This window comes from Mercenaria mercenaria, chromosome 8, assembly GCF_021730395.1.
Source record: "Mercenaria mercenaria strain notata chromosome 8, MADL_Memer_1, whole genome shotgun sequence".
NCBI lineage: Eukaryota > Metazoa > Mollusca > Bivalvia > Venerida > Veneridae > Mercenaria > Mercenaria mercenaria.
The window spans coordinates 21,920,761-21,947,571 of record NC_069368.1 but is presented as its reverse complement, the minus strand read 5'-3'; the positions used below and the strand labels follow the sequence as shown (position 1 = coordinate 21,947,571).

Here is a 26,811-nt window from a genome sequence, read left to right as displayed (position 1 = left end):
AAATGGCAGTCGAATTCTGCCCTCTACAGGACTAGACCACATGACTTCCAGGTTAGGTGTGTGACGCTCTACCCCTGCTTTAATGTGCATGTGTAGTGATTACCTCTTATAAGAAAAAAGTATGAAATACTATCACATACTGGTATATCTAAACTGATATCTCTGTTAACAAATACTAACTGCTTGACTACAAAGTCTCTTGTAATTAACCACTTATAAATGCTGAAAGAGATTTGGTTAAGAACTGACCAAAATGCGAAAGCAATAAATAAATTATCTATTTTATTCTAGCTTCTCTCAACATAGTTTATAATGCTAAACAATCCTTTTCAAAATCATACAGCTCTATAAATTCAAAATATAATATTCTGAATTTTCAATAAAAAAAATACTGTGTAAATTATAACTGGTCTTCAAAGCCAATAACAGAAGTCATTCAGATAACACATTATAATCCCTCCAAAAAGTGATCTCTTAATAAAATGGTCTCTTAATTGGTGGTTATATGCTGAACTGCTGATATACCATGCAAGTAAAACTATATTATTGCTATAATAATGTGAATGCTTCTACCAGTCCACTGACCAATGAAATTGTTTATTCGTTTGACTATCAGAAAGGCAAATTTTATAATATACCTGTATACATGCAAACCTATTTTTTACAGAAGTTTTGTACATGGTAGTTTAATAGATGCTTTTGCAGATAATATTACCTGCTAAGGCCCGTTTCATCTGGTTGCTGGTCGTGTTTTGAAAAAGTCACTAAATGTAATGTATTATAGTTAAAATGTCCAAGCAGGATTTTAACTGTTCAATCAATAGAAAAATCGTTTAAAACAAGTGGCTTCATGTACCATGTTCACTGTATGTTTGTGGCTAATGAAGAAAATTTGAGCACCAATAAAATTTAAACCAGAGTGTGAGTTGTGTGAAGTACAAGATAAAAGGGAATTCCAACACTATATACCTTACCTGAGTGCCCCAAGTCTGTCTTCTCAATGACAGACAACTTGTCTCGTCTTTACTGGCATGACTTGAATTTAAAGTTCTACACTTACCTTTTATCCAATCCCGGTTGTTGGGTTCTGGTAAATTTGGCTATGTGAAGTCTAAATAGCTTTCAAAAACTAACTTTGAAATGAGTTTTCAGAAATCATATGAATTTAATTTTGTTACAAAAAACACTCCAGATCGGTATTACATCCCATTTTCTATTATATTACCAGACCCTCTTACATACAAAGTCAATATTTAACCATAAAATATTTAACTTATCCTAGATTATCTAGGATAAGTTAAATATTTTATGGTTAAAGAAGCTGTAATGGAAAAATATTTCAGACAGGTTGCTTCAAACATCCAACAACATCTTAAAATACAAAACTTGCTTTAGAGGTATACCCACTTTCATTCAAAAGTCCCCCTATATAGCTAGAATATCACCATTTGCTTATGGGAAGTAACAAAAATTTTCAACGCGCCGCAGGAAGGGAAACCTCTCCAGCACCCTCCCTACCGTTCCCGAGAAAAAAGGTGGCTCCAACTTTTTTCAGCCCAGTGTGGGCCCTGAGATATCACATGATTTCTTAAAACACATAAATATTTAACAACTAACATCTAAATTTTATACCAAATATACACATAAACATGATGTTTTAGGTGAACAGGCTGGCTGTAAAAGTATGTTGGGTAATATATATAACCTTTTTGCCGTTGAAGTTTACAAAATGTTCTCGGCAAACTTGATTGACAGCGTCGTCTGATTCGAAAGTGAGGAATCCAAAGCCTATAGTAAGGTACAATGTATAGACTATATAGCATTGTTATACGATATCTAACTGTGACACACAAATCATGCTCCAATGGTCTGAACACTTTCCAACATGAACAGTAGCTAAAAATAGCAAGTAGTAGCTAAAAATAACCAGAAAATAGCTGCTCATGGGATTCCCTCCATTAAACAAAAGGAGAAAAAAAAGCTATGAAGCGATTTGCAACTCTTAAGTCCTCTGAAAAGAAAAAAATCTCTACGCGTTTTCTTTTCCATTAGACAAAATACATAGAGAAAAATCATTTTGAGTAACTTTCATGTTGTTTTGTTTTTTTGCTGTTAAACATGTTGGGAAGTTTTCAGACCACTTCTTCATTAAGGCTGTCTCCAGTTCTTTATTTCCTGCTAAAAAAGAATGTGAACATCATTATATATATTTAAAAGACAATTACACCAACAAGTAAGAGTTCAAAAGTACTATGATTTATTCAACATCTAAACAAAACAACGAAAAATATCATACTGTAGTACTTTTTTAAGCTTATATGAGCTTAACCTAAAACTAGGTTAAAACCATCATATTAGGTATAAACAATCTGTTTCAAGTAAATTACATAGTAACTTTGTATACTGGTATTTCTGCGAAAATGGGGTACAACCTTCATTTTGTAATAATTTATCCCAGGCAGTTTGCTCTCGCAAAATGTTTTAAGGTTAGGGGACACGAAAGCATGGATGTCAAAGAAACTCTATAGATATTATTTTTTACCCTTGCAGGTCCACACATATAGTAGTTTTAACTAACACTAAATATTATATAACCACATGCAAATAAATACTCAAGAATGAACACTGTGTAAATATGCTAAGATGTTATTATTCTACCCAGTGAGAACACGATTATTAAAATGTTTAACACCATTATAATTTTGTTCTAATATAGCTTACAGAGACAAAAACTAATTGAACTAATCATTATATAGCAAAGCTTTTGATACACTTGCAAGCATTTATATATATTTTAAAGTTAGTAATCCAATTATTGTACAGAATATGTTATTTCTACTCATTCAAATTTTAGGTCACCTTAGTGGCATAGCTAGGATGTGGAAAGACACACAGCCTGGTGTAGGGGCCAGAAGGGGGAGGGAAAGATCTAGTCATGCGCCCTCTAAAAAATTTCAATCTTAGAAAATTTTTGAGCATTTTGATGGATATTATGTTAATAACTGCAATCATTAACATCATATATTATGCTAAAATCATGACATTGTGCAGGCCTAGGCCTGTGGGCCTAATAGGTAGCTACATTTCTGATTGTAAATCACAATCTTAATACTGTAGAATCATTTAATTTTGTGGGCATGAAATTTCGTGGTTTGGGTCAAAACGGCAACTTCGTGGGGATATGAATTCGTGGATTCCAACTTTTGAACATGAACTGAATGAGAATTTTACTTGTTCGTTGGGATTAAATTTCGTGGGTTGACTCAACCATGAAATCCACGAAAATTAGTCCCCCACGAATATTAAAGCCCTGCTCTCGTCCTACCTTTTAACCTTGAATTGTCACTGAAAAAGCATGGAAATCCTGACTATGAACAGTGACGCCTGTCAAAATAGAGTCTCTTTCATATAAAATTCCATATGAAATACCTGTGGTTTTGCGTGCTAAAGTGTTGCACGTGGTCGTTAACTGTTACCTATTGTAATCATGGGTTGCATACACACAAAAGAATTTGAATAGCCGTGAAGCAGGGCTTTAATGACTTCACAGTATATACTTTCACCAGAGGCACTGAAATATAGATACAATATTGTAGCTTACTGTACATTGAAAAAAGTAATAAAGAAAGAAACAAGAGGGCCACGACATCCCTAAATCTCACATCAAAGAACCACAGTGACTGCTTTTCACAGCATTTGAGGTAGAGATGTGTCACGTTGTCTAGTTATAGTGAATTTTTGCTAAATTATTTGAAAAAGTTGCTACCAGAGTATTAATCAAGTAGGCCTAGTGACGTAATTTCTGAAGCCAGAAAATAATGTTGCCTGTTTTATAAATCAACAAACTGATTGCAATTTATTTGTGGAATGACTAACGTTTACACAGGTTGGATCAAGTATTATTCTATCCAAATAAATGATATCACCTCAAGACTTCTGGTTTACCAAACATGCATAACTACATGAAATGAGGGTGATAATAACAGCTGGAAAAACTAAGTGACATTGTGTGTAAATGCCTGACTTTCTATAGTAAAGTTTATTCTATATTCAAGAACTAGCCATAGAAGGTATACGAGGGTTTCAAAACAGCCACATAAAATATATCTAACACTACCAGCATCTATATAAATATCTGGGGGTAAATAGAACATGCAGACCTTTTGGCAACAAAGTTTTATGTCCATTTAAAATTGAATGGAATTTCCAAACAAATATCTTGTATGCCACATACTTACCTAAAACAAAAGGGCTATGATGGCACTAGATCGTTCACCTGAGTTTCTAAAACAATTCTGATACTAAGTGATAGAGATTCACACAGTGAAAATATGTATTGAATTATTCTGAAATTTGGGCAGCGGTTTCTGACCTTAAGATTTCTAAATATTCCACCGATATACAAACAGCAGCCAATATAATAATAACAAGAGCTGTCAGTGGACAGTGTGCTCAACTATTCTCAGTGCTTGATAGTATAATATAAGCTATGAGTAAAACTTTAACATTACATTAAGCATATTCTAAGTCAAAAAGGGGCATTAATTCAGTCATAATGCTTGATAGAGTTGCCTCCTCCTTTTTACAGACTGGGGTCATGATAGTAAACAAGTATGCAAATTATCAAAGCAGTATTTCAATGGACTTTGAAAATATTTGGGGTGGTACACAAACTTTAACATTACAATAAGCATATTCTAAGTCGAAAAGGGGCCATAATTCAGTCAAAATGCTTGATACAGTTGCCTCCTCCTTTTTACAGACTGGAGTCATGATGGTTAATATGTATGCAAAATATCAAAGCAATATCTCAATGGACTTTGAAAATATTTGGGGTGGTATACACACGCCGACGCCGGAGCGAGTAGGATAGCTCCTCTATTCTTCGAATAGTCGGGCTAAAAATTACGTACATATTAAATAATTTACAGACACTTGGTATCTCGGTAGAGGGTCCTCATAAGGAATATCTGAAGTCTGTAATGTAACTGTAATATAAATGAAGACTAAAAGTTTACATTATACATATGGTGAAAACTTTATGGCAAGGTGTGAAGGTGCGCATAATAATGTTCTATTTAGCAATAATTTATACAGAAAATTAGCCCTTTCCCGTGACGGCCATGATGTCTGCTTAAACAAATCAACATTTCTTGTAGAATTCTTGTACAGCCATCAACTGGAAAATTCAGAGCAATAATCTGCAAGTCAAGCCGGAGTGAGTGAGTGAGCTGGGTTTTATGGCGGATCAACACAAAATGGTCATATATCGCCGAAGGTTTCACAAAGATTTTCTGTCTTTTTCATCTAGTCAAATAGGGACAAAACAAGCCCCACACCCAAGCAGCCATTTTATACATGAATCAAGATAACTTAAAGGAATCTGAGGTACGGTCATCATAGGAATATTTCTGTGAAATGATTTTCAAACTAGGTCAGATATTTTCAAGAAGATTTCCTAAGTTTTTCCTTTGGCTGCCATGTCAACCAGAATTTTGCATGACTGATCTAGATCTGAAGGAATCTGGCAGGGGATCACACTAAGAACATTTAATGTGCATTTTGTTGTAACTTGCTTGGATGTTCCTTGAAGAAATTGTCAATGACAGACATCCAATGATCCTAAAGGTTCATGATGAGCACAACATGCTCATCAGAGCCAAAACAAACTATAAAAGCTGAAACAAACTATCAGAGCTGAAATAAACTGTGTTCAAAATTGAAAAATACAACCAATGTTAAAAATGGGAACCATAAAAATCTGATGAAAATCACACTGAGTGAAAACTAAAAATTACGATGTGTTTGATATTTTTTATGCATGTAGCTTCCTCTCATGTAAACTTCGGCTAGTTTAACCCTTATTCAGCTACATTTCTTTAATGGACTTGTCCACCTTTCAATTTGGACAGTACCATTAGCTGTTTAAAGGGGTGCTTACCTAAAAGATACAGACTGAATAGCGAACAGTGTAATCATGATCAGACTGCATGGATGTGCAGGTTGATCATGATCTACACTGGTCGCAAAAGCAGAATCAATCGTGTCTAGCATGATAAGGGTTAGTAAAACTGTATTCTACACTTACTGGATGACTTTTACTAAATTACATAACATCAGAAATAAACTTTCTTTGTCAACTTTAGACTTTACCCTTGCCAAATTTAATGTTAAATTGCAGACCAGTCAATTGTAACAACAATGGACTGGCGAGTTATATATGGAGTCTTGTTATAACATAATTTAACATGAGAAAAATAGGAATTTTTTTACACTAAGAATTCATTAGCATATTAGTTTGTGAGCAGAATTTTTAAAGCAAAGCAAAGATAACCAAAATATATCTAACACTGATAATCAAAACAAAAAGAAATAAACAAAAAGAAATTCCCTCAACCAAAGAAGGGGTAATTTAAAAGCTTGCAACAAATGGGACTATAATTTTAAGTATAAAGGAATCAGTCTGCTAACAATTTTCACAGACATTACACACATAATAAATAAATAATCAGAAAATTGTTTCAGGTTATTTCAAAATCTTCCCTTAAATTCTACATGCACATGTTGTGTTTAAACACAATAAACAAAATTATATTTTCAGGTGATACTGTTTTGTTTAACTTCACACCAATACATAATTTTAACATGTCCGAAACATTGCAAAATAATACTAATTTCACTCGGGTAATGGTAACATTGTACTCGTACTTTATCATAGATTCCCTAGGTAACTTCCTCAAACTTTAAACTAAAATCAAAGTATTAAATCCATTAGGCATATTAGCGAGCACTGAAGTGGAACCATCAACCACCCATAAGCCAGTTGGAAGGCTTTTTTGCATGAAAGAATTATACAATTAATAGGAGGTTTTGAATCTAGTGTTGAAAGGAAAATGATTCAAAGTAATTGACTTTAACCATTCTACCATGAAAGCCTACTAAACCTGTGGTAAAGATGTCAGCGCCACCTGTCACAGTCATTTTTATATCAGTCTGTATGTTTATTATAAAATAATCTGTCAACCAAACTTATTGTACTTAAAGAACTATAACCAGCAGTTTTGTTTTAACTATTTATTCAACACATAATTTTTTTATAAAAATATGTAAGAATCAACTCATATAGTCACCACACTGTAACTAATTAATGTAAATACACCATATTTCAAACATCAACCTCTCAACTACTTCTATGTAAGATACACAGTCTTTCATAATTCACCCATATTTCACAGAAATACTTCTTTTTCAGTAAGTTTATCTTTTATTTAATAAATAATTCAAAAGCAAATATGTAACTTCAGCTCAGATACAAAAAATAATATAGAAATGATATAAAGTTCTTTCACATCTATGTAAAATACTTGAAACAGATAAAAGATTAACCTGTAAGACAAATATTCATAAATAAGCTATAGATACCTAAGGTCTTAAGAAAAATTCACATTCTAAATTCTTTTTACAATTACTGCACCACTATTATTATTATTATCATTATTAATATTATGTAATATATGAGCCGTGCCATGGGAAAACCAACATAGTGGGTGTGCGACCAGCATGGATCCAGACCAGCCTGCGCATCCGCGCAGTCTGGTCAGAATCCATGCTGTTCGCTAAAAGTTTCTCCAATTCCAATAGGCTTTAAAAGCGAACAGCATGGAGCCTGACCAGACTGCGCGGATGCGCAGGCTGGTCTGGATCCATGCTGGTCGCACACCCACTATGTTGGTTTTCCCATGGCACGGCTCATATATATTCTGTTGTGTTTAACATCACACTTACACAATGACAGGTCATACGGCCACATTCCAAACTTTCATGATGGAAAGGAACCCCAGGTGCCCCTCCAGATAATATTTTAGGCATGTGGTGGGCACCTGGGTACAACAATGGACCTTCATAAAGGCAATAAGAAAATACTCTACATCCCAAGTGAAGTTTCAAACCTACACCATTTGAAGCCAGAATTCTTAACTCTTACACTGCTAAATTTCTATAATCAACATTCAACTTGGGCAGTACCATTAACTGTTTAAAGGGACGCCTACTAAAAAGACACTTACTGAATGGCAAACAATGCAGATCATGACCAGACTGCATGGATGTGCAGGTTGATCATGTTCTACACTGGTTGCAAAGGCAGAATCAATTGAGTCCAGCATGATAAGGTTAAACACTTGACCATGTACACCCTTCAATTTAACATACTTCGTGACCAATCATGTTTTGTCAACGCAGAAAAAATTACACTTTTTATAATATTACTGATAAGCTTTTAAGACAAAATTTCATCTTAAGATAGTCGGTATTTTGAGATAAATGATTCTGAGATATTTTTTAAACAATATAAGCTCATCATGTGACCTTACATTCAGATATGGACAAAGTAATCTTACAAAAAATCCCAAAACATTTTAGTATTCTTGTTGCTTTTTTTAAATTAAAAGTCTGCTTAATAACACTGACATTCTGTTTAACAGCTCACTGCAGACAAACTAGAATGTGACAACAGATTTGTTTTTCTGATGTACACACGACAATATATTCCGTTAATAAATAAAACAAATTTTACCTAACACAAAATGATATGACAGATTTTGTAAATGATTTTTTTTTTTTCAAATTCTGTATGCAACTTAATAATTTATCTTAACGGCCCCTTAAAATTCCATTAATTTCATTTTTCAAGAATTCCTTTTTATGCAATTTGCCATCCGCAACCCTGATCTGAGTCGTTCGATTTATAATTTTCCAAAAGGACGAACGTCAACAATCCCAATCTTAGTAAACTGCCAATGATTGCCAATCTGGTTTCTTAATAATGATACAAAACATAGAGTTATTGTAACAATGCTGATAAAATATATTTACAAACAAATGGAAACAAACGGAATACTGACGAATATGTGACTTTGACCAAAATGATCCTCAAAAGGTAAATCCTAGAAAAGGGAAAAATGGTTAGAGGAAGTTCATTAAATTCTTCAACAGTTAAAACATAGCAAAAACCCTCCTTGTTTTATATGTATACCTCTTCATCTGACAAAAAATATCTGAGAAATACCCAATGTTTAATTTTTTTGACAAAAAAGAACGGCTATGAAATATAAAACAAGAGCACCGCCTTGCGGGTGCTGACGCTCATCTGATTTTTTTTAGTGTAATAGAAATATTGTCCTACCCATGATTTTCTAAGTCTAAAAAGGGCCATCATTCTTGCAAAAAGCAGGATAGAGTTATGTTTCTTGATGTACAGTGTCCACTTATGATGGTGAAAAACTGTTGCAAGTTTTAAAGCAATAGCTTTGATAGTTTATGAGAAAAGTTGACTTAAACATAATACTCAACCAAGAAAATGATTTTCTAAGTCCAAAAGGGGCAATAATTATTGCAAAAAGCAGGATGGAGTTATGTTGCTTGCTGAACAGGGTCAGCTTATGATGGGGAACAAGTGTTGCAAGTTTCAAAGCAATAGCTTTGATAGTTTAAGAGAAAAAGTTGACCTAAACATAAAACTTAACCAAGAAATCTGATATTTTCTAAGTCCAAAAGGGGCCATAAATCTTGCAAAAAGCAGGACGGAGTTATGTTTCTTGCTGTAGAGGGTCAACTTATGATGGTGAACAAGTGTTGCAAGTTTTAAAGCAATAGCTTTGATAGTTTATGATTAAAGCTGACCTAAACATAAAACTTAACCAAGAAAACTGATTTTCTAAGTCCAAAAGGGGCAATAAATCTTGCAAAAAGCAAGATGGAGTTATGTTTCTTGATGTACAGGGTCAGCTTATGATGGTGAACAAGTATTCCAAGTTTCAAAGCAATAGCTTTGATAGTTTAGGAGAAAAGTTGACCTAAACATAAAACTTAACCAAGAAATCTGATATTTTCTAAGTACAAAAGGGGCCATAAATCTTGCAAAAAGCAAGATGGAGTTATGTTTCTTGCTATACAGGGTCAGCTTATGATGGTGAACAAGTATTCCAAGTTTCAAAGCAATAGCTTTGATAGTTTAGGAGAAAAGCTGACCTAAACATAAAACTTAACCAGGCAACGCCGACGCAGACGCCGACGCCGACAACCGCTCAAGTGATGACAATAACTCATCATTTTTTTTCAAAAAATCAGATGAGCTAACAATGTAAAACTCTCCTTCAAAAGTTTTTTTTTTTGTAAAAGTGACAAAAAATTCTTTTAGAACTGTTTTATGCAAGGTTTTGCCAAAATAGCCATACTTTGGGACATTTTTGTGATAGTTTTTTAGCATATAATCTTTTCTAAGCTAAATTTAGTCATATAGGGACAACAGTTACTATGGATGTGGTACAATATCTGTCAAACTTGTTTTGGTTGTTTTTTTTTTTTCATTTTAAGACGCTGATTTTATCCAATTTTTTTTTTGGCCTATTGTTCACACGTTAAATACAAATTTTCCTTGCCCACAGAGAATACAAATACCATCTTCTTTAAAAATTTACATGTCAAGAGCTGACCCTGAATCTATTGTAACTGTATATAGATATGGAACAAAATGTAATAGTTTTGCACTCAGTCCTTGATGTAGACTAAACATTATTCAATCAATGACACCTTTTTTTTCGTTCTATTCTGATATCCCAATATGTAGTCCCTATCAATGTAAACATTCAAACAGTGTGACAGTATGCTAGACTTTTTAGGAAGAACTGTAAAACTAGTGAAAAATGGAAGATGTATGGACCCATGCCCATAGAAAAGGGTAGCTAAACTGCTCCATTGTCTTAAATATTTCAAATATTCAATTCACTAAATTATCACTTGACGAAAACTTTTGTTTGATAGAGAAGCTTCTCCAGAAGTGAAAGAAGACATCTAGTCCAGACATAGAAATTATAATTGAGCCACACCATGGGAAAACCAACATAATGGCTTTGCGACCAGCATGGATCCAGACCAGCCTGCGCATACGCGCAGTCTGGTCAGGATCCATACTGTTCGCTTACAGTTTCTCTAATTGCAATAGGCTTTGAAAGCGAACAGCATGACCAGACTGTGCTGATGGGCAGGCTGGTCTGGATCCATGCTGGTCGCAAAGCCACTATGTTGGTTTTCTCATGGCGCGGCTCATATGTGCAAATTTATGATATCTATATAAATAAGATTTGCAATAAAATTTTGTTTGTTTTGGGTTTAGCACCATTTTTTCAACAATATTTCAGTTATATAACAGCCAGCTGTTAACCTGACTAAAAAGTCACAGTGTTCCTGGATTCTGTACCAGTACAAACCTATTCTTCACAAGTAACTGCCAACTTGCCGTCATGAATGTCAGTCGCAATGTCTTTTATCAAATCGCCTTAAAGAATATTTGCCCTACCCAGGTATTGAACTCGCGGCCCCGTGATCTGTAGATCTGCACTCTACCTATTGAGCTAAGTAGGCGGGCTTGCCATGAAAAAGTACTATATATCATGTTACAGAGGACAAGCGAAAGAAATGAGAAACAGCATTCAAATACCTTAAATATCTTATTAGTTATTTAGTGGTGATATAAATTTGTAGATTTCAACTTCTGAAGATGACAAGAATGAAATCAATTTTAATCATTTGTAGGGATTTAATATCATGAAAAAACCAAACTATGAAATCAACAAAAATTAGTCCCTCACAGATATAAACGATGTCAATCATGCCATATTAGCGAAATATTTAGATGATTCAACTTTCTATCTGCAATATACTCATCTGTCAGACAAAGTTTTCAGTATTACATATAAAATGGAAATAATTTATGATGAGACAACAGCAATGCCAAAAGCCTACCTCTAGATCTCTGTTTCTGGGCATCGTACATTACTGTCACATCTAAAACCTGTCAACAAAACCAAACAGAAATGTTTATCTCTCTACTTCAATTCAGATATATATTCATTATAGATAAAATGCAAAAATACTTCCTATATTTTAATTCAAGGTAGTCAACCCAAAATCGTAATCACTAATTAACATCTTACAACATATTGTCCATATGATACTTCTGCATTTCCTTGCTGTTATGGGAAGCAGTGAATTTGTTTGGGCTACAATAATGGCCAAAGAATACCAAAGGAGAATTCCAAGATTATGTAATCACCCAGAAATTTCAATGTCATTATCGTCTATCATTACTGTACTTAAAGACTGCTGACTGGACTGCAAAGTGATATTTGTATTTCTGTCAAGATCTGACCATACAACCTTTGTTTTCATTTCTGCTAAAAAACTACCACACTTAAAATTTCTTCATATAACTAACATCAAATCATTTTCGGAATTAAAAGTCAGTACCTAAATAAGTAAATAATTGTTGAAGAAGCAAACCAAACATTCTCAGGTTTATGGCTATCCAACCACATTCTATTAATTTTTCGGCATATTTTCACTCACCTTTCCATACTGACCAAAGAAGTTTCTGATGGCCTCTTCATCAACTCCATTTGGTAAACCACCAAGAAATATCTTCCTGTCTCCTTGTGGTCCTCCACCTCCTCTTGGCCCCTAAAATCAAACAATGAAAATGCCATTGCTGTGTTGAGTGATTCATGTTGTCCCTATGCTGTTTTCCTTATATAAGCGGATACATTTGTGGGCCAAAAAGTTAGTGAATTGCCATTTCCAACTATTTTGTGAGTGGAAACTGGAGATGCTTTTGTGAAAAGCGCATGTCTCCCATAACTGTCCCTATGAAAAATGTCTTGTTTCTTTAGATGGTTTAGACGAGTGGATCCAATTAGATGGTCTGGACAAGTGGATCCAATCAGTAATTCAAGGGCCATAATTCAGAAGTGCCTGGGCGGATTTGGCTCGTTATCGAACTTGGCTGAGTTCTTATCGTCAAACACATTTTGTTCAAGTTTAGTGAAGATCGGATGAGAAATGTTTGACTTAGATAGCGGACAAGAGTAAAAAGACTGATTTTTCTTTAATTCAAGGGCCGTAACTCCAAAATGCCTGGACCAATTTGGCAAGTTATCCAATTTGGCCGAGGTCTCATGGTAAACACATTTTGTTCAAGTTTGGTGAAGATCAGATGAGAAATGTTCGACTTAAGAGTGCGGACAAGAGTAAAAACGCCAATTCTGGTAATTCAAGGGCTGTAACTTCAAAATGCCTTGACCGATTTGGCTAGTTATCAAACTTGGCCGAGGTCTTATTGTCATACACATTTTAAGTTTGGTGAAAATTGGATGAGAAATGTTCGACTTAAGAGTGCGGACAAGCTTTGTGACAGACAGACAGACAGACAGACAGACACACACTTCAAGTTCACATGGTTGGTGTTTTACTGTAATTCTATATAAGATTTTAATTAGCAATTGAGATCAATAAAGCCGCATCTATGAAACAAGAGGACCATGATGGTCCTGAATCGCTCACCTCTTCCCACATGATCCAGTTTTGAGTATGACGTCGTTTTTTCTATTATTTGACATAGTGACCTAGTTTTTGAGCTCATGTGACCCAGTTTTGAACTTGACCTAGATATTATAAAGATAAAAATTCTGACCAATTTTCATGAAGATCCATTGAAAAATGTGGTCTCTAGAGAGGTCACAAGGTTTTTCTATTATTTCACCTATTGACCTAGTTTTTTAAGGCACGTGACCCAGTTTCAAACTTGACCTAGATATCATCAAGGTGAACATTCTGACCAATTTTCATGAAGATCCATTCAAGGGTATGGCCTCTAGAGAGGTCACAAGGTTTTTCTATTTCAAGACCTACTGACCTAGTTTTTGATCGCAGTTGACCCAGTTTCAAACTTGACCTAGATATCATCAAGATAAACATTCAGACCAACTTTCATACAGATCCCATGAAAAATATGGCCTTTAGAGAGGTCACAACGTTTTTTCATTATTTGACCTACTGACCTACTTTTTGAAGGCACGTGACCCACTTTCGAACTTGACTTAGATATCATCAAGGTGAACATTCTGACCAATTTTTATGAATATCCATTCACAAGTATGGCCTCTAGAGAGGTCACAAGGTTTTTCTATTTTTAGACCTACTGACCTAGTTTTTGACCGCACATGACCCTGTTTCGAATTTGACCTAGATATCATCAAGATGAACACTCAGACCAACTTTCATGAAGATCCATTGAAAAATATGGCCTTTAGAGAGGTCACAAGGTTTTTCTATTATTTGACCTACTGACCTAGTTTTTGACGGCACGTGACCCACTTTCAAATTTGACCTAGATATCATCAAGATGAACATTCAGACCAACTTTCATACAGATCCCATGGAAAATATGGCCTCTAGTTAGGTCACAAGGTTTCTCTATTATTTGACCTACTGACCTAGTTTTTGATGGCACGTGACCCACTTTCGAACTTGACTTAGATATCATCAAGGTGAACATTCTGACAAATTTTCATGAAGATTTCATGAAATATATGGCCTCTAGAGAGGTCACAAGGTTTTTTCTATTTTTAGACCTACTGACCTAGTTTTTGACCGCACCTGACCCAGTTTCAAACTTGACCTAGATATCATCAAGATGACCATTCAGACCAACTTTCACACAGATCCCATGAAAAATATGGCCTTTAGAAAGGTCACAAGGTTTTTCTATTATTTGACCTACTGACCTAGTTTTTGATGGCACGTAACCCAGTTTCAAACTAGACCTAGATATCATCAAGGTGAACGTTCTGACCAATTTTCATGAAGATCTTGTGAAATATATGGCCTCTAGAAAGGTCACAAGGTTTTTCTATTTTTAGACCTACTGACCTAGTTTTTGATGGCACGTGACCCAGTTTCGAACTTGACCTAGAAATCATCAAGATGAACATTCAGACCAACTTTCATACAGATCCCATGAAAAATATAGCCTTTAGAGAGGTCACAAGGTTTTTCTATTATTTGACCTACAGACCTAGTTTTTGAAGGCACGTGACCCAGTTTCGAACTTGACCTAGATATCATCAAGGTAAACGTTCTGACCAACTTTCATGAAGATCTTGTGAAATATATGGCCTCTAGAGAGGTCACAAGGTTTTTCTATTTTTAGACCTACTGACCTAGTTTTTGACCGCACGTGACCCAGTTTCGAACTTGACCTAGATATCATCAAGATGAACATTCTGACCAATTTTCATGAAGATCCATTGAAAATTATGGCCTCTACAGAGGTCACAAGGTTTTTCTATTTTTAGACCTACTGACCTAGTTTTTGACGGCACGTGACCCAGTTTCGAACTTGACCTAGATATCATCAAGATGAACATTCTGACCAACTTTCATAAAGATCCCATAAAAAATGTGACCTCTAGAGTGGTCACAAGCAAAAGTTTACGGACGGACGGACGCACGGACGGACGACGGACACCGCGCGATCACAAAAGCTCACCTTGTCACTTTGTGACAGGTGAGCTAAAAACAAAATATGATAAAGCGGCATTTAGAGTTTTGGAAGCCAGGACTAGTCAGAACTATATTTCAACCATGTTTTGTGTCCAACAGAGCTTCAGCATGTAGCCTAATTGAGAACGTATCAATATATCGCCGTAAGGAATTTGTTAATGTTCTCCATCCTCAAGTTTCATACATTAGTTCTATTTCATTTAAAGATAAAACAAGATATCCATTTATCATACCCTATTCATTCTGTTGTGATCACCACCCATTGGACCACCTCCTCCACGATTGGAACCCTTTGGGTTACAAGCTTTCGGGTCAACCTGAAATAAAACATTATAATTACACAGCAATTTGGAAAAATTTGTTTGAGTAAATGTAGCGGTCTATTGAGAAAGCAATATATTTGGACTTGTACTCACCTTTATCAATAAGTTATATTTGTCTGGAATTAATAATTAAACAGACTTGCATCAAGTTTTGTGACTTTACCATTTCACAAACTTCTCTGTGGCACCCTTTTATTATGTAAAACTTAATCACTGAAAGTCTTGACACAGAAAATAGATATATGTAACAAAAAATGTTCAAAAATTATAAACTTATGCAATCTTTGTAAAATTTTACCCTTAATCAGAGAAACTAAATGTCAGAATTTGACAGTAGCAAGCTAGTTTCCTGTAGGACGCTTTAATGTGGTGCAGCGCCATGCCCATTTTGAACGGCCGCCATACTTGGCCTTCAAACTGCCTGTTTAAGCCATGTGCCCTTTTATCAGCCTTGTGTATTTACCTTGACAATGTTCTGTGTATTGTACCATTGATTAGCAGCTTCAATCAACAGGTTGACACATGAAAGGGCAACCTACTGAGCACTCACTTGACATTCCGAGGTAAGTGCATATATCCTTATTTCTAACACAGTAACATTTGAAACTTATTCGTAATACATTAATTTTTACGCACCTGTCTCCCATCAACAATATGTGCTGGCACTGATAGCACAGTATCTACGCAGGAAGTGTCCCTGTATGTGACAAAACCAAATCCACGAGATTTTCCTGTCTCAGGATTCTTCATGACAACACAGTCAATCACTTCTCCATATTGAGTGAAATACTCCAGCAAACTGTCTGAAAATGGAAATATCACCTGCTTTAAAGCTGAGCTTGTTGACAAGCATTTGTTTATACATGTAAATAAAAGCATCTAAGAAATTCTTTCAAATTGCATTTGATCAAAATCAAAATTCACAAAAGTTTGCGCAGTATGTCGCTTATCAAGTTATGGCATACATCACATGTATCATCATCAGTTCATATCAAGACAAAGTGGCAATCTGACTAGCACTTGCTCTTCCTAAATATACAAAATGGGTTAAGTGGTAAATGACAGTAACCCTTGCCCATTTTTAATTTCTTGGGGTAGGGCCTGGGTGAAAGCACAGATTTGTTGACATTTTGTTTGGCAATGAATAAATACATTTGTATAATAATATTATATATCCAGAATTGTCTGATTTCGGATCAGTGATTACGATTTTTGTCTCATTTATCAATATGGAACTATGGATTTTACATTAAGTATCTTGCACCAGTTTTCCAAATTTTATTTTCCTGCACTTGCCAGAGAAAAAGCAAAATTTGAAAGTGAAACTGTGACTATATGATAGAAAAAAAGCATTTCATACATATGAAAAAAACTGGTTTTTATATTAAAGTCTCTGTCCCCAACCAAACTCTCCTCTATCAGATAATCTGTAAGTTTATACATACCTTTAGTTGTATCCCAGCTAAGGCCTCCAACAAACAGTTTTCTGCCAAAAGATACAAAAAAGTTATTATTTTGACAGTAACTAATTTATTATTAATGACCATCTCAATGAAATCCACTAATTTAAATACAACAAACCAGGTACCAGCTGCCACTTCTGGATCTACTTTCTCAGATTCATAAAACTAATAACAGCTTGAATATGATAAAGCAGGAGCACTGCATATAGGGGCTTATGTTTACCTAAGTATTTGCAATAAATACTAAACACTACCGCTATATAGCATAATGGCCGATACCCCCCTCACCGTAAAACCAGAAATGGGTATTTACTGGTGGCTTAGACCAGACAATGGGATATATCCCATCATGTCGATCTGAAGAATGGTCTAACAACTTGTTAGTAATAAGAAATGAAATAGCTTGTCAACCTCTAAATGTAAAAATCTTATAAATGTATTAGTACTACAGTCTAGCACAGGTACTCTGCAGCTGGAAATAAAGAGCCCTGTTGTGTTGACTACCCACAGTGACTTGACCATTATTTCTCCCATTTGAAATTCTTTACATTAATAGTCACCAAATAACCCACAGCTTTCGAATTAAGTGCTTCTTTAAAATATTATTATAGTCTTGATGCAATTTTTTCAACCAACGGAAGTGGATTGAACCGGCTTAGCAATGAGAACAGCTAAATCCATGAGGAAGAGCGAGATGGGGTGCTCAGACATGTGTTTTCACTTTCAAGACTCATTTACTTCCGTTGGTTGAAAAGATGGCCTGAGAGCTTACATGTCATTTCTTGAATATCATTAGGAATAACAACGTATCGGCCGCTTGAGCGCTGCTCTATCTATCACCATTATAAACCTTACCTGCTTCAATCGGCTGTAGTTTCATTATTCATTAATCAAATTACAATTGTTTAGTTTCATTAAATAAAGGAAAGATTTATCTTTTCAAATATGTAAAAATATCTATTGTTTAATCTGAGATTATGTAGTTTTATCTTGTTTCAGCAGTAAATTTCTAGTTTACAAGGAATTCGGCTGCCATTTTTGTTTCGAATAGTGTCATATGGGAAACAAAAATAGATGTACAAGCATCATACTATATATAAAATTATCAAACAAGGCTAATTTCTATTCATAAGCGGCCTCCGAAGGGGGTGAATTTTTTTATTTTCGAAAATTTAAAGCAATATTAAAATTTTTTTTTACTGAAAATAGGTCTTTTTTGGTGACAAATTGTGGCATTGTCTATTGACCGGACCTCACAGGACCCATTCTTTTTATCGAATTTAATCATTAAAGAAAAAGTTGATAACATAAAAATATATGTTTAACCTTGCTCTTTTTTGTGCCATCGTTTCCAAATACCCACCTCAGCAGGTGCGCTCTAGTTATAAACTTATAAACAAATTACTTCCCTTGACAAATACCCTTCAATTTTCCATTATGGATTTGCCCTAGTTTTCATATATGAATTTCTGACAGTCACCAGGTTTAACTCGATATAACTTTTTAACAGATAAAGCTATTAAAAAATGGTTTTCACCATTGTTTCTCTTAACAAGAGCTGTCCCTAATGGTGCCAAATGCCCCCGCAGCACCTTGACCTTTGACCTGGTGACCCCAAAGTCAGTAGGGGTGGTGTTCTCAATAAGTACTATCAGCATGTGAAGTTTGAAGGTCCTGGGTGCAGTGGTTCGCGAGTAAAGTGCCTTCATGCAAAAAGTTAACGTTGGCCCCTGTGACCTTGACCTTTGACCTGGTGACCCCAAAGTCAGTAGGAGTGGTGTACTCAATAAGTACTATCAGCATGTGAAGTTTGAAGGTCCTGGGTGCAGTGGTTCGCGAGTAAAGTGCCTTCATGCAAAAAGTTAACGTTGGCCCCTGTGACCTTGACCTGCTGACCCTAAAGTCAGTAGGGCTGGTGTACTCAATAAGTACTATCAGCATGTGAAGTTTGAAGGTCCTGGGTGCAGTAGTTCGCGAGTAAAGTGCCTTCATGGAAAAAGTTAACGTTGGCCCCTGTGACCTTGACCTTTGACCTGGTGACCCCAAAGTCAGTAGGGGTGGTGTACTCAATAAGTACTATCAGCATGTGAAGATTGAAGGTCCTGGGTGCAGTGGTTCGCGAGTAAAGTGCCTTCATGCAAAAAGTTAACGTTGTGACTAACGAACGAACTAACGGACGGACAGTTGAAAACTAATATGCCTCCCTTCAGGGGCATAAAAATAGACCTTTCTAACAGTATATGTGTGCCATTTATTTAAAAGAAAAGAAATTGTGTGTTATTGCTAATATTGGATTTAAGGCGTATAGATTCTAGGTTATCACTCTTCTGTAAGATTCATCATGATCTGGTTGCTATCCCAATAGTAGATTATGTATTACCTTACCCCAAAGACCTGATGTGTCCGCTATGGCCATTCCTTATATGTCTTGATTTTACCTTTCACAAGTTTGAGATTTCCGCGCATGTAGAATTGGGCGAAATCTAGACCAGTATAGGTTTTTCCCTTCAAAACCACCCTAAATATAAATATTTTTTCTTGAAAATTGACATGCACACGTAGATTTATATTTTTAATTACAGCTTAAAAGGATTTTTAAAAAAGATTAATTAGTTTATATTTCATGTCTAGATTTCGCTAATTTGATTAGATTTCACAAAATCTACTTGATTTCGCTATTCAGTCATACCGGCCGTTTTGGGTTAGTATAATCTTAATGGCGGCGCGTGGAAATATATTAGAAATATGAGTGTCACAGTTAGATTTAAAAAAAAAAAAAATTCTATACTTTGAATTTTATGATTTATAACCATAATGTATGTTATTAAAAACCATTTGTGTTGCAGGGATTTTTTTTCTTCTATCAGTCAGGGGTGTAACTGTTTCAAGTTATCGCAATTTATAACCCATCTGAGTTATTGGTTAAACTTCTATAACTTGTTTCAGTTATCATAAAATATTTCAAAGCCCTCCTGTGCCAATTCCTCATTTTGAAAGAGACTAATGCAATTATTTCCTGAATCCTTGACCTTTTATCTTTCCAGCTATGCAGTAAAATTTTTTACGCAAGGCTGATTAAGTTTTACGCAAAAGCTTTAAAGCTATAAAACTCTTAATATCTCATTATTATCCCATTATGCTCATCAGGTCATGCTCAGACTAAAAGAGAATTTGATTAACCTCAGTTTGCTACTAATTTCACTTTAAAGGTCACTTTGTGAGAACAGCAAAAAGACTTCTTTTAAACAAAGAACTATAAAATACACAGAATGGCAACTTGGGATAATCCCGCGTCATCTCGTGTTAGCGTGTTATCTTATTTCAAAGCGTTTGCCGACTTGATCAATCATGATCAGATCAACAGACGCTTACTGAAGTATAAAACTGGTGGTACGTCCGGCACGTAATAAACCAATTTGAGTCCTTTTTCAAACGAAAGCTGTTGATTTCTCAGACTTTCAATCATAAATTCATTCCTTCCCTGTGTAGAAAATACTAATAACATTAAAAATGCACCATTATCATGATAAACAAATGATCCGAAAGTAACCTTATTTCAAAGCGTTTGCTGACTTGATCAATCATGATCAACAGACGCTTACAACGAGATCTCATTCAGTTGTCACGGGATGTTGGCGAGATTTGTTCTGTATGCCTTTCAAGTTGCCGATCTGTTTATTTTATAGCTCTTTGTTTTAAATAACTTACCTGAGTTAACTATATTTTATAACTAATACAGGTTATAAAATGCTTGAAAAAGTGACTGAAATAGGTTACATAACTTAAAACAGTTACACCCCTGACTGTCTATATAAGGTACCCCTAAAAGGACCTTTTCCCAATTGAAAAATGCAACCTTTTTTCCCAATTATCATCCAAAAATTCCCCAAATGATTAAATTAAGTTTGCATTTTGATGATTGCAGAAGGAAAACTTAGTTACATTGACGTTCACCATGATTTAACCTTTCAAACAGTTTCTTTGATGATATTTACATGGAATTAAATGAAGAAGTATTCTAAATGATGTTTTTAATTAACTATAAAAATTCCCAATCTGAGTAAAAATCCTCAGCATGCCCACTCATTTTTAAAGTTAAGGGTACATGTACCCCCTGCTTTTGCAAAATAGGGGTACACTTCAAAATCTGGGGGTACACTACATGGTAGATCTGAAATTTTTCTATTTAACTACTGAAATTTGTATATACATGCTTTTTTTTCATGCAGAACTCTCGTGGGTGGGGTATAACAGATGAGATTTTAGAAAATTTAAAATGTTTTTTCCAAAGTTAAGATAGGAAATTTTGAATCATAGGACCCCTCCCAATATTATACTAAATATAAATAAGTTTTCAGCACGGTTCATGTATTCCCGATTTCGTGGACGGAACATGATTTGTCCGAAATAACGTACAGTCAACTGAAGACTGATAAAAATCGCCAATCAATAATAAATGCCCAAACTATTACAGATATGCAATGTGTATCAAAATTGCAGTTAAATATCCAAAAATAAAATACTGTTAACCTTTTGTTGAGTTTATAAAAGCTAAAATGCCTTTTTGCATTTTGTATCCATACTTTTTTTGCACACGACCCATGTGACGTCTGACTAAAACACTTACGAAACCCCTCTATGCGGCTGACAATTACGCCGAGAATTCGGTGATGGAAACGAAATTATCACGTCCCTGGACCGGATCTGCGTTTAAGACTGTACCAAACAATTGGCAAGTGCATGATGAAATAAACAGCGATTTGCCAGCTGAACAGGAGTTCCGAATCTCTGCGTGCATGTACCCCCAACAAGTGATTTTTATGCGTGCATTTGTTATTTTGTGCGTGATTCACGTACTGCAGTGCGTGAATGGGCATGCTGAATCCTGCTAATTTTCCCAATTTATCCGGTACCGGACCTTTTCCCAAAAGGGGAAAAAAATCACTGTGTAGACATGATGAAAAAAAAATGCAGATATATACGAATATTAGTGAAATGAGTAAGTTTACAATGTCATTTATGCATGTCCTAACATAAATTTGATGCCTCTTAAATACTTCCATAATCTTAGCCTATTCTAATAGGGTTGTCTAGGAATACAAAACTTCCGTAATCCTAGAACCGGAGGCTAGGATTACAGTACCGTAATCGTAGCCACTACCTAGTTTTTATGTCGAAAGCCCGATCGGGCAATGTTACCAGCCTGCTTAACCATATAAATCAAATGTTGTTGGTTATTTGGTGACTGTGTAGAATTTCAAACATGAGAAATAACATCAAATCGGCTAGTCAAAACAGCTGTATTTCCAGCTGCAAGGTACCTGTGCAGTCTAGCCCAATTTTCGCTTACCCCACCCACTACCCGCAACGCTCAAAATTCATGAGCTAGTTTTACTCTGCAGGATATGTTTAAGATTTTCATACTGAAGTAAAATTAACGAGTATATGAAAATAATGGCGGCTGCCATATTGGCATACCCAGCTTCATTTCTATCAAAACCATGCATGTTTCAGGTTTTTTTTCCCTTTGGTCTTGATAAATATTTACTTCCGGTAACGCGCCCTCTATCCAACGCTAGCCACGTTTCCCCGTATCATACCGTACAATTTGTTTTACACAGATCTGTCTTAGCGAATTAATATGTTGTACAATAGCAAAAGTTCCTTCTAGGGCACACCTATATAAATATAAAATGATCATCTGTAAAATTTTGGTTGCAATGTCTGTTTTATACTGCAAAAAATGTCGGGTAAGTATTTACGCTAGTTATTTGACATAAATTGTTAAATCCAACAACAAATTAAATCTGTTACCACTTTTAGTAGAGTAAATACGGCAAAAATTAAGACACTGACCCGGTCAATCCATTATGATTCGATGTGTGAATTTGTTGCGCATAATTAGAGGGTCGCAATTGGGTTTGTTTTCACATATTAACCATGCATTTGAAGGTAACGATAATATTTGGTTGTTTACATTTAAATTTGCTGATATATGTCTATCTGGTCGACTGAATGTACATATGTTATGTTCTTCACGAATGGGGAAAATAAAAGAATCAATCAATCATCCTCGGGTTTAGTATCATGTAGTCCATGGAACGCGTTCAGTCAGAGAGTCGCCTCAATTGAGAAAGAATAGCTTAACGTCAGAGGTTATTTCTAAGGTCACGGACTTTAATTGGCCAGCTTGTAATTACAACAGCTTCCGATATCAGTAGCTCAGTCAAGTGTGACTTACCGAATTAAGATATTCCTTCTCAACAGAAAGAACAATTAAACACGTGGAAGAGTCTATCGTATAAACCTGCGTCTAGACTGTAGAATAATTGCATGCATTGATTTTGCTTTCGGCCCTGTGTATAAACTGCCCATGTTTAATTAATAAAATGTTTCAAACTCTAACCAAGGATTAAAGAAGACACAGAGCAAGATAGATAGATATCTTTATTACCACCATATAATGATGAGCACACAAACATATAAAACATGAACATTGCAGACAAAGCACAAATTGGAAATGAACAATACACAACAGTTTAACAATAAAACAGTATTTGCAATATTAGCAGTATTTGCAATACGAAACATTTAAACATTCGAGGCGTATATGGAAATTTCACTGTAATGAAGAAATCTCTATGAATCATAGACAAAATTTCACATTTATATACAACATGCCGCTTGTGCGGCCAACACTAAACCTTGACGAAACGAAATTCAAGATTTAAATAAGGCATGAAGACTAGTTATAATATGCACATGTGAAATTGTAAACATGGAAACATAAGAGAGATCTTCTACGGTTAATATTTCAGCAGCACATAAAATAAGTATAGTGTTCAATGTAAACAAGTAAACAACAGATACTTTTACTTGAACAGACTATTTCTAACTTACTAGTAAAACGGAAATACATAGTACATGCATTTTAAAAGTACCTTCCTAACATTTCACATGTCAAGCCTTGATCATGCAGCGAAACACTTTTGCACAGTACAGGACTATATCATCTTTGTCCAGAGTATTATTTTCAAATGAAACACAACCAGCCAGTAATTCAAATATTTGATCTATATGACTATGTGACATGAACCTTTTATAATAATCAACATTCGTCGACATAAGCAACTTCACCAAAAGTTGTCTCCGCAGAGTTTCATTTGATGTACAATATTGAATCTTGTGAATGATTACATTTTCAACCAACGAATCACATTTGTCACATATTGAACGACCAGAATAGGACCGGAGCTTTCTCAGTATAAATACGGCACTGAAACAGATCCTTTTTGAAGATGGAAGTTTACGACATAGGTTCCATAGGTAGCACTGTAATGTTTTTTGTATTATTTTAATTCCGGGATTTCACTAACGTGAGATAATAAACAAGAAAGACACTGATGTGAGCTATTCAAGTTTTATCTAAGAACTGCTTTTATGGCGGGAATTATATGTATATATTGCAGAGCTGGTCAGTGATGCATTCATGGAAATATTCTGATAACTTAAGGTCAAGGTTCACAGGTTAAATTTTGAAATAGAAATTTACCAATCGTTACATTTCCTTCTTTTTGAAATTAAAGACAATTAATCAAATTTTATATTTTAGTTTAGACCAACATCTGAATATAGCATAGATATAATATAACATTAGAAGTATACAAATAAAACACTATGACCCATTCTCCATAAATATACCTGGATAGAACCCTTCAAACATTCCATTACATAAATATCATTTATATTTTAGTCGAGTTTGTAAATTACCTAGTATAAGCAAAGAGCTATAATTTTATTATACTTTTTTTTGTATAAGCAACGAGCTATAAGTATTTTCTAGAGCGGATGTGGGTAATCCCGAACAGAGGGATAATTACGAACACAATTTTCCAACGACATTTTTATATTCTTGAAAGGCACAAGTCTAATCCACGGAGTCACATAAGTGATATCAACACATATTTTGTACCATATTGCAATAGCACTCTCTCGTATTTAAGGATCTGTGACGTCACCGATAACGTCTGCTATCTAAAAGTATTCATTGCATTCACTGTGCAATAGCATAAGTAAACCTTAAATTTGGCATTTAATTCGTTATTTTTGTTCAAATTTCTAGCCTGCACATCGCAAACAAATGTTTTTGTTCTTCACTTTTTAATTTCAATAAACTAGACCGAGAAACAAAGTGTCTTTATTTTTTTAACATACCGATTTTTCATCAATATATGAATGGATAATGTTATTATATTATTCTGTTCATTTTGTGACACATCCAGTTTTCAGATATATTTAGGAAAACAAAAAGATGCCCACTCGCAAAAAATATTAACAAAAATGTTTAGAGAGAACAGAAAAAAATCCCAATTGTTCTTCCTAGTTACCGTCATATATCAACACCATATTTTTATGCCCCCGAAGGGAGGCATATTAGTTTTCAACTGTCCGTCCGTTCGTTCGTTCGTTCGTCACAACGTTAACTTTTTGCATGAAGGCACTTTACTTGCGAACCACTGCACCCAGGACCTTCAATCTTCACATGCTGATAGTACTTATTGAGTATACCACCCGTACTGACTTTGGGGTCACCAGGTTAAAGGTCAAGGTCACAGGGGCCAACGTTAATTTTTGCACGAAGGCACTTTACTCGCGAACCACTGCACCCAGGAACTTCAACCTTCACATGCTGATAGTACTTATTGAGTACACCACCCCTACTGACTTTAGGGTCACCAGGTCAAAGTCACAGGGGCCAACGTAAACTTTTTGCATGAAGTCATTTTACTCGCGAAGCACTCCACCCAGGACCTTCAAATTTCACATGCTGATAATACTTACTGAGTACACCACCCCTACAGACTTTGGGATCACCAGGTCAAAGGTCAAGGTCACACGGGCCAACGTAAACTTTTTGCATGAAGGAACTTTACTCGCGAACCACTTCACCCAGGACCTTCAAACTTCACATACTGATAGTACTTATACACCACTCCTACTGACTTTGGGGTCACCAGGTCAAAGGTCAAGGTCACAGGGGTCAACATTAACTTTTTGCATGAAGGCACTTTACTCGCGAACCACTTCACCCAGGACCTTCAAACTTTATATGCTGATAGTACTTTATGAGTACACCAACCCTACTGACTTTGGGGTCACCAGGTCAAAGGTCACAGGGGCCAACGTTAACTTTTTGCATGAAGGCACTTTACATGCGAACCACATTACCCAGTACCTTCAAACTTCACATGCTGATAGTACTTATTGAGTACACCACCCCTACTGACTTTGGGGTCACCAGGTCAAAGGTCAAGGTGCTGCGGGGGCAATTGTCACCATTAGTGACAGCTCTTGTTGTAATTTGTTTCATCCGTTAGTGTTTATAATTTTAATACATGAGAATGTAAAAAACAATCTTCTTATCGCATAATTGAGTTTACTAAAATTTCAAAATGTGATGAACAACATATATATTCTAAAGTAAACTGTCATACACATTTCATATTCGGCCACATATTCAGTTCTTCGTTAACACCTCTGTGATATACATATGTTCTGTTTCATTACAAATGACCCCTTGGTATGATATATAGATATTTGACTTTCGGAGGTAATATTTAGATGTTATC

General features: G+C 35.2%; 1 protein-coding gene across 4 annotated transcripts in view; it reads right to left on the bottom strand.

Annotated features, from left to right (window-relative positions):
* The window catches only part of LOC123522885 (DAZ-associated protein 1-like), a 40,599-nt gene extending 17,827 nt beyond the window's left edge, over positions 1 to 22,772 (bottom strand). For all 4 annotated transcript variants that reach the window (XM_053549513.1, XM_053549514.1, XM_053549515.1 and 1 more), the window contains exons 1-7: positions 22,661 to 22,772; positions 17,165 to 17,205; positions 16,356 to 16,522; positions 15,630 to 15,713; positions 12,406 to 12,516; positions 11,803 to 11,851; positions 1,706 to 1,788 (exon numbers count right to left, since the gene is read on the bottom strand). In XM_053549513.1, the coding sequence (XP_053405488.1) occupies positions 1,706 to 1,788; positions 11,803 to 11,851; positions 12,406 to 12,516; positions 15,630 to 15,713; positions 16,356 to 16,522; positions 17,165 to 17,205; positions 22,661 to 22,689 (564 nt within the window). In that variant the 5' untranslated portion in view covers positions 22,690 to 22,772. The remainder of the gene's footprint in view (positions 1 to 1,705; positions 1,789 to 11,802; positions 11,852 to 12,405; positions 12,517 to 15,629; positions 15,714 to 16,355; positions 16,523 to 17,164; positions 17,206 to 22,660) is intronic.
* Positions 22,773 to 26,811: the final 4,039 nt, after the last annotated feature.